At 51.4% G+C, this 10,243-nt stretch overlaps 1 protein-coding gene across 1 annotated transcript in view; it reads left to right on the top strand.

Moving 5' to 3' along the window:
* Positions 1 to 6,935: 6,935 nt before the first annotated feature.
* LOC144610578 (keratin, type I cytoskeletal 19-like) overlaps positions 6,936 to 10,243 on the top strand; it is a 20,003-nt gene continuing 16,695 nt past the window's right edge. Inside the window, exon 1 of the mRNA XM_078429387.1 lies at positions 6,936 to 6,989. Coding sequence (XP_078285513.1) covers positions 6,936 to 6,989 — 54 coding nt within the window. The remainder of the gene's footprint in view (positions 6,990 to 10,243) is intronic.

Raw genomic sequence — 10,243 nt, 5'->3', positions numbered from 1 at the left:
CGGCGATCCCCGCACACCAGCACCATCCTACACCCACTAGTGACAATTTACAATTTACCGAAACCAATTAACCTTTGGAATACGGGAGGCAACCGGAGCACCCGGAGAAAACCCACGCAGGTCACGGAGAGAACATACCAACTCCGTACAGATGGCACCCATAGTCAGGATCGAACCCGGGTCTCTGGCGCAGTAAGGCGGCAACTCTACCGCTGCGCCACCGTGCCGCCCCTAACGGATTTTATTTATGCCTCTTTGTTCTCGAAGATAGTCACACAAAGCTGAAGTATCTCAGCGGGACAGGCACCATCTCAGGAGAGAAGGAATGGGTGACGTTTCGGGTCGAGACCCTCCTTCGGTCAAAGAGTCGTCTTTGTTCTCGGCAGCCTGGACCTTTGGCTGAGTTGGTTGTGCTGGGACTTGGGGGGCAGTGGGTGTTCCTGAGCCCTGTCGTGGGCCGTGGGAGGGTCTGCTGTGTCCAGGGTGTTAGTGCGTGAGTGTTCTGCCTGCACAGGTGTGATCGGTGTGTGAGTCAGCGTCTGTGGTGAGTCGGAAGATGTTCTGCAAAGCCTCTGCATTCCTTCCTCTCTGCACAGGGTAGGAACGGCAAGAATAACAACAACTAATCCAGTCAATTCTCTCTCCCGGCAAGTCTCCTGAAACGTGTCGAATCCTGCTGAGGATGGCAGAAGCACACAGACACATTCCCCCCCCCCCACACACACGCACCACACACACACACACACACACACACACATGCACACGGAGACACACACACACATGCACACACACACACCCACGCACAAAGACACACGCAGACACACACACGGAGACGCACATGCTTACACAGATGCACACACATACACACAAGACACACCCGCTTACACACATGCACACACACACAGACACACACTTACACACATGCGCACACACACGCTTACACACATACACACACACACAAAACCCCACACATGCTTACACACATGCACACACACACATACACAACCGCACCGCACACCCATCCCACACAGCCACTTCCACTACATACACACTTACACACAGACAGACAAACACATACATGCACACACACACACGTACACAAACCCCACACGCCTTCCCCACAGACACATCAGCGCGCGCACACACACACCTGCCCACCCCACACACACACACCCGCCCACCCCACACACACGCCTACCCCACACACACACACCCGCCCACCACACACACACACACACACACACACACACACACACACACACACACACACACACACACACACACACACACACAACACAAATACAACAACTGCACATATACATATAACACAAACATTTACACACACCGGGTGCTCCGGTTTCCCCCAGCACTCCAAATGCCGTACAGGTTTGTAGGCTATTTGGCTTGTGAATTGTAAATTGTCCCTAGTGTGTGTAGGATAGTGCTAGTGTACTGGCGATTGTCGGTCGATGCTGACTCGGTGGGGGCCGAAGGGCCTGGTTTGTGCTGTATTTCTGAAGTCTGAACAAAGCGGAACCTCTTCAGTGATACTCAGCTGTTAGCCAGCATGTGTGGAGAAAGAAACAATAGGTGACATCTGAGGTTGACTTTTTTTTTCAGGACCCCATTTCTAATGAAAGCTCATCAATCTGTTGGCACTGCCTGTTCTGCTGAGTTACTCCAGCTTTTTGTGTCTATCTTCGATGTAAACCAGCATCTGCGGTTCTGCTGTTCCTTCTTACACAAACTGACCTGCAGAGTTACTCCAGGTTTTTGTGTCTTGTCTGTCTTTGGTGTAAACCAGAGTCTGCAGTTCCTTCCTACACATGCAAGGATGCTACCTGACCCACTGAGTAACTCCAGCACATTGCGATTATTTTTAGCATTCTGGTAAACCTCTCCTGCACTCTCCTACTAAAGTATAGTTATTTTCCAGGTTATGGTAGAGTTTAGTTTAGTTTAGAGATACAGCGCGGAAACAGGCCCTTCGGCCACCGGGTCCGCGCCGACCAGCGATCCCCGCACATTAACACTATCCTACACACACTAGGGACAATTTTTACATTTACCCAGTCAAACGCAGTGATTGTATCTGAATCCACTACCAGGTCTGGCAGCATGTTCCAAATATCAAATACTTGCTGTGCAATGAAGTTTATCCCTCAGATCCTGGTCCCTCCTTTTCCCTCAACACATATTCAGTCTGAAGAAGGGTCTCGACCCGAAACGTCACCCATTCCTTCTCTCCCCCCTCCCCCTCCTTCTACTTTCTGTCTGAAGATGGGTTCCAACCTGAAACGTCACCAATACTTTTTCTACATCGATGCTGCCTGGCCAGCATTTTGTGTCTGTCTTCAGTGGAGCACTTACATCCCACTTACATCCCACTTACATCCCACTTACATCCCACTTAAAACCAATGGTAGCAGGAAATAATGAGAGTGTGTGAGTATCACCCTCTCATCTACACATTCACCCACACACACACATATAACACACACACACACATATATAACACACACACACACATATATAACACACACACACACACATATATAACACACACACACATATATAACACACACATATATAACACACACACACACATATATAACACACACACACATATATAACACACACACACATATATAACACACACACACACATATATATAACACACATATAACACACACATATAACGCAGACACATATAACACACACACACATATAACACACACACACACATATAACACACACACACATATAACACACACACACATATAACACACACACACACATATAACACACACACACATATAACACACACACACACATATAACACACACACACACACACACATAACACACACACACATATAACACACACACACATATAACACACACACATATAACACACACACACATATAACACACACATATAACACACACACATATAACACACACACACACATACACATATAACACACACATATAACACATACGCACATATAACACACACACACACATATAACACACACATACATGACACACACATAACACACACACATAACACAGTATGAAAGTGCACACCTCCAGATTCAGGAAAAAAAACTGCAGATGCTGGTTTAAATCGAAGGTAGACACAAAATGCTGGAGTAACTCAGTGGGTCAGGAAGCTTCTCTCCTGAGATGCTGCCTGACCCGCTGAGTTACTCCAGCATTTTTTGTCTACCTCCAGATTCAGGGTCCCAGCTGTTATCAGGCAACTGAACCATCCAACCACAACAAGAGAGCAGGCCTGAACTACTATCTACCTCATTGGCTTCGGCCTATCTTTCATCAGACTTTACTGGCTTTACCTTGCACTTATGGCGAGTCTGGAGGCTTGTACTTTGTTAAAGAAGTTTATTGCGGCAGCAATATTCAATTACAAAGGATAACAAACGAGATTACAGACAACCATTAACTCAAACTGTTCACATCGAAGTTCTCTTCCCACTGCCTGGTTTTGGACCCCAAAACCACCATGTAACCTTGCTGGCCAATCAGCGGGTTCGACTCTCAGGACCAATCCCTATGGTCGCTACATGACCCCCCCCCAGAACCCGAGGTACGGAACCTAGCAGGGAGCCGGATTTCGCGACCAGAACGAGTAAGGAGAGGGGCTGCAGGAACCACAGGAGCCGGGGGTCCCGGATCAGGTGGAATTGCAGGAGGACGGCCCCACCGAAGCGGTTGGCCGACCAGGACAGGGCGGTCCTGATCCAAGTGCGCAGGTTTGAGCCTGGACACAGAGACGAGCTCACTCCTGCCCCCAACATCCAAGGTGAAGGTGACCGTCCCTTTACGCAACACGGGGAACGGTCCTTCATAGACCCTCTGCAACGGGGAACGATGGGCATCTCTACGCAGAAACACAAATTCACAGTCTTTCAAGGCAGGCGGGTCGTGCACCATGGAACACCTGTGACGTGAAGTAGGAACCGGAGCCAGGGAACCCACTCGCGCCCGGAGGGATGCTAAAACCGACGGAACTGAGGGCTGCTGACCAGAGGACTCCGGAAGGAAATCCCCGGGCACTCTGAGTGGCGAGCCATATACCAGTTCCGCGGACGAAGTTCCGAGATCCTGCTTAGGGGCAGTACGGATGCCCAAAAGGACCATGGGGAGCTGGTCTACCCAGTCAGGGCCGTCCAGCCGCGCACTGAAGGCCGCCTTAAGTTGCCTGTGAAACCTCTCCACGAGTCCATGGGTGGTACGCCGTGGTTTGCTGCAACCGGGAACCGTACAGCTCCGCAAGCGTAGCCCAAAGGGCAGAGGTGAACTGGGACCCCCGGTCGGTGGTAATGACGGACGGAACACCGAAACGGGCCACCGAATGGAGGGCCAGGGCCCGGGCACAAGAGGCGGCGGAGGTGTCGGACAACGGGAAGGCCTCCGGCCAATGGGTAAATCGGTCGACCACCGTGAGTAGGTGAGTGTAGCCCCTGGAGGAAGGTAAAGGTCCAACTAAATCAACGTGAATATGAAAAAAACGGACCGCAGGGACCGCAAACTCCTGCACCGGAGGTTGGACATGCTGGTGAACTTTAGCGGTCTGGCAGGAACACAGGAACGGGCCCAAGCGGCTACTTGTTTCCGCAGGCCATGCCACACAAACCTAGCGGACACTAAGGCAGAGGTGGAGCGGATGGACGGGTGCGCCAGCCCATGAATGGCATCAAACACCCGTCGCTGAAGGGCGGCCGGCACCACCGGCCTAGGGCGGGGAAGGGAAACATCACACCAGACTTTTGTACCCGCAGGCCCGCAAGCCACCCGGGCCAACTTCAACCCCGAAGTGGTGGACTGGTATGCTGAGGCAGTGTCTGCCAGGCGCTGTGCCTCCGCAAGCTCCTGGAAATCCACCTCGCATTCCACCGCTGAAATGGGGGAAATGGCTGGCCGGGACAGGGCGTCAGCAACGGCATTAAGCTTACCCGCGACGTGTCGGACATCGGTAGTAAACTCTGAGATGGCAGTCAGGTGCCGCTGCTGGCGGGCCGACCATGGGTCGGACACTTTCGAAAAAGCAAAAGTCAATAGTTTGTGGTCCGTAAAGGCCACAAATGGGCGGCCTTCTAGAAAATACCTAAAGTGGCGGAGAGCTAAATAGAGAGCCAGAAGCTCTCGGTCAAAGGCGCTATACTTCAGCTCAGCCGGATTAAGCTGTCGGCTGAAAAATGCCAAGGGCTGCCAACTGCCATCTACATGCTGTTCCAAAACCCCTCCCACCGCCACGTCCGACGCATCGACCGCCAGGGCCGTGGGGGCGGAGGCGCTTGGGTGGACGAGCATGGTGGCGTCTGCCAGAGCCACTTTAGCTGCCTCAAAGGCCGTCTCAGCGGCCACGGACCACTCCAACTCGACAGGTTTGCCTGCGAGTCACTGGAAGAGCGGACGCATGACCCGTGCCACTGCCGGCACGAACCTGTGATAGAAATTCACCATCCCCACGAACTCCTGCAACCCCTTTACTGTGGTGGGTCGCGGGAAGGCACGGACAGCCTCCACTTTCTCGGGCAAAGGAGTGGCGCCGGCTGAGGTGATCCGGTGTCCTAAGAAATCAATAGAGTGGAGGCCAAATTGACACTTGGAGGGGTGGATGATGAGCCCGTGGTCTTGAAGCCGCTTGAACACGGTCCGCAAATCGACCAGGTGATCCTGCTCTGAGCGACTGGCAAACAGGATATCATCCAAATAAATGAAAACAAAAGACAATTCCCGACCAACATGGTCCATAAGCCGCAGGAAAGCCTGTGCCGCGTTCTTCAAACCGAAAGGCATACGCAACCATTCAAACAACCCGAACGGAGTGATCGTGGCAGTCTTTGGAATGTCATCCGGATGCACAGGAAACTGGTGGTAGCCCCGCACCAAATCAATTTTGGAGAATACCATGGCACCTTCCAGCCCAGACAAGAAGTCCTGGATGTGCGGTATGGGATAGCGGTCGGCCGTGGTGACGGCGTTAAGGCGTCGGTAATCTCCACATGGTCTCCACCCCCCAGATGCTTTGGAGACCATATGCAACGGAGAGGCCCACGGGCTGTCGGACCGACGGACAATGCCCATTCGTTTCCATCTTCTGGAATTCTGCACGTGCCACCACCAGTTTGGCCGGCGGCAACCTCCGGGCCCGAGCGAAAACGGGGGGCCCCTCGGTGGGAATGTGATGGACAACGCCGTGCCGGGCAGAAGGGGCGTCGAAACGCTGAACGAGCAGCTCCGGAAACTCAGCCAGGACCGCAGCATACGGGTCGAAGGCCGCGACGACGGCCTGGACAGTCGGGCTGGGCGGGGTTGCCGACAGTGGAGCAGCGGGCTCATTGCTGCTAGCGGAGGGTCGAAGGCCTTTACCTCGGACATCGGGAACTAGTGAAAAGGCCCAGAGGAAATCTGCGCCCAGGATCGCCTGACCGACTTCCGCGCGATAAACGACTGTTCGTACGTGCGGGTGCCGAAAGCCAGAGACATTGCCCGCGTACCATACGTGCGGATGGGGCTACCGTTAACCGCGATGAGGGTAGGCCCTCTCTTACCCGATCGGGCTTCGAGGTCGGTCGGTGGCACGATGCTGACTATGGCTCCCGTGTCGACCCAGAACTCCGTGTCCGTGAATCGATCTCTGACGTAGAGGCGTCGGTTCTGGCCAATCGCAACTGCCTCTATGTACGATCGGCCGAGGCATTTCCCGAGAAGGTGCAAGGTGAGCGGCAGTTGCGGGCTTCTCCACCCCATCGCAGATGATAATAACACCAGCCGCGCTTGTGCGGATCTTTTTGGCGGGGTTTCAGAGAAATGCCGGGAGTCGCGGCGCCATCTTGGTGCCGCTGCGGGCTGCCCGATAGTGCCGAGACCCTGTTGATCGAACTGTGTTTTTTCGATTTGGACGCCATGAGGGCATCGGTTTTCTCCGCATATGCCACGGGGTCCTTAAAAGAACAATCGGTGAGCTTAAGCATAACTTCTTCTGGAAGTTGCTCTCGGAATGCCTGCTCGAACATGAGGCAATCCTTGTGCTCACCTGCCAGCGCCAACATTTCGGCCATGAGGGCGGACGGCAGCCGATCTCCGAGATCCGGCAGGTGCATAAGCCTCTCAGCTCGATCATGCCTACTGAATCCGAAGGTTCGAAGCATGAGTACCTTCAGCGCCTCGTACTTGCCGTCTGCAGGAGGGGAGGTGATGAACTGCATCACCCGCGCGGACGTCTCCGGCGGTAGAGCGCTGACCAGGTAATAATACTTTGTCTCGTCCACCGAGATGTTTCTCAGGTGGAACTGAGCTTCAGCATGGGCAAACCAAAGTTGTGGTTGATGCGCCCAAAACGGAGGAAGATGAACGCTGACCGCGTTTAGCTGCGGTACGCCGGGCGTTAGAACCAAAGAAGGGGCGTCTTGTCCCTCCATGGTAGATGATCGGCTAGATCACATCGGGGTCACCAATATGGCGAGTCTGGAGGCTTGTACTTTGTTAAAGAAGTTTATTGCGGCAGCAATATTCAATTACAAAGGATAACAAACGAGATTACAGACAACCATTAACTCAAACTGTTCACATCGAAGTTCTCTTCCCACTGCCTGGTTTTGGGCGCCCAAAACCACCACCTGACCTAGCTGGCCAATCAGCGGGTTCGACTCTCAGGACCAATCCCTATGGTCGCTACACACTAAACATTATTCCCTTATCATGTATCTATACATTGTAAATGGCTCGATTGTAATCATGTACTGTCTTTCCGCTGACTGGTTAGCACGCAACAAAAGCTTTTCACTGTACCTCGGTACACGTGACAATAAACTCAACTGAATCTAAAATTGAAACTGAAACTGTGTGTAAATACACACACATAGTGCACACTTGCAGCGCATACATACACACACAGAGCACACATGCGTGCATACACACTTAAGCACACACCAGCACACACACATGCACACTCGCACACACATACGCCCCCACACAAAAAATGCACACACACCCTTGTACACACAAATATTGACCTGAACACACACATGCACGCACACATACACACACATCCTCACACACGCAAACACTGAGCTGAACACACATGCACACATATATACATGCGCACATACATGTGCGCACGCACACATATGCAGCAAAAATGTCAAAGCATAAGTGCACACACAAACACATGTGCCCAAGCAAACCCACATAATGTGACCAAAAGCTCAACCATCAACTCAACGATCTCATATACAAATAATGCTTCAGTTTTGCATAGTTCAGTCACAGTGAAATAGTTATTGAAATACATCAAAACCCAGAAAATAAGCTGTGTTTAGGCAACGCAGGTAACAACCCTTCTCAAATAGACTTGTACCTGGAGGCTTCTATTTAAATAGCATGCATTCTCAGTCAGTTTCCAACCAGTCAGCTCTGTGAGAACAATGGTTTTTGCTGTTTCCCATCCTGTTGCTCCTGAGCTAACATGCCCTGAGGTTTATGGGCCCCACCCAGTGAATTTTTCCCCTCTGCTCAATATGCAGTTGCCTTTAGCAAAACACAAAACACTCTTGGAACACAGTGGATCAGGCAGCAAATGGACAGGTGACATTTTACGTTTTGGGTCTGGACTCTTCTTCAGGCTGAATGAGAAAAGTCCCGACCCAAAGCATTCAGTTTCGTTTAGTTCAGTCTGAAGAAGGGTCTCAACCCGAAACGTCACCCATTCCTTCTCTCCAGACATGCTGCCTGACCCGCTGAGTTACTCTGACAGCTTTTTGTGTCTATCTAAACTAAGCTAAACTAAATGAAACGAATCTAAACTAAAACGTGAAAACGTACACCTCCAGATTCAGGGACAGTTTCTTCCCGGCTGTTATCAGGCAACTGAACCATCCTACCACCAACTAGAGAGTATAAGAAAATAACTGCTGATGCTGGTACAAATCGAAGGTATTTATTCACAAAATGCTGGAGAAATGCTGGCAGCATCTCAGGAGAGAAGGAATGGGTGACGTTTCGGGTCGAGACCCTTCTTCAGACTAGAGAGTGTTCCTGACCTCCCATCTATCTGATTGGAGAAATTCGAACTATCTTTAGTCGGAGTTGACTGGACTTTATTTTGCACTAGATGTTAATCCCTTCATCCTGTATCTGTACACACTGTGGACGGCTTGATTGTAATCACCTATAGTCTTTCTGCGGACTGGATAGCGCGCAACAAAGAGGTTTTCATGGTACCTCGGTACACGAGACAATACTAATAAACTAAACTAAACTGGATGGAGTCTGAAGAAGGCTTCCGACCCGGAACGTCACCCATTTTCTCCAAAGATGCTGCCTGACCCGCTGAGTTACTCCAGAACTTGGTGACTTTCTTTAGATGGAGTCAATGGTGGGGACTCTGTGTCTGTTCGATGGACTGGTCAAGATCCACCGGAGATTAGGAGCTCTGAGAGTAGATGAAACCTTAGCTTGTGGAAGATATTTATTCACAAAATGCTGGAGTAACTCAGCGGGTCAGGCAGCATCTCGGGAGAGAAGGAATGGGCGACGTTTCGGGTCGAGACCCTTCTTCAGACTGAGCTTGTAACCTTAGCTTGTAGTCTGTACCTTGTGGCTGAGCAGTCAGACAGCATTGTTCAACGCTTTAAATCATCGCAATGCTGGTCTGCTTGTCCCTGCCTGGACTTGCATTAGCTCAAGGGCTCTTTGTGCTTTGCATTCCTCCAACCTGCAGGCTTGGATGCAGCTGTTTCGTTTGGGTTAACATAAGTTATCATATCTGCAACCAGGAGCTGATTAATGGATTTTTAAGTTCAGAGGCAAGGGTGTGGCTCACCTTGTGCCAGAGATCCTGTGGATATAGAATTGGTTAGCTGCCACTCCCTGTCAATCCTCACACTCTTTCCTGCCCTCTCTCCCTCTCCCTCTCCCTCTCCCTCTCTCCCTCTCTCCCTCTCTCCCTCTCCTCCCTCTCTCCCCCTCCTCCCCCTCCCCCTTCCCCTCCTCCCTCTCTCCCTCTCTCCCTCTCTCCCCCTCCTCCCTCTCCCCCTCCCCCTTCCCCATCTCCCTCCCTCCCCCTCCTCCCCCCTCCCTCTCTCTCTCCCTCCCTCTCCCTCTCTGATTTGCACTCTCTAGATACAAAATATGTGACCAGCATTGAGAAATGACTGACATGACAGAAATGATGGTTCTTGACTATATTTGTGTTTCTTTCTACGTTTTGTTTA

This window comes from Rhinoraja longicauda, chromosome 37 (assembly GCF_053455715.1).
Source record: "Rhinoraja longicauda isolate Sanriku21f chromosome 37, sRhiLon1.1, whole genome shotgun sequence".
Lineage (NCBI taxonomy): Eukaryota > Metazoa > Chordata > Chondrichthyes > Rajiformes > Arhynchobatidae > Rhinoraja > Rhinoraja longicauda.
Note: the sequence above shows the minus strand (reverse complement) of the source record. Positions and strands in the feature narration are given on the sequence as shown.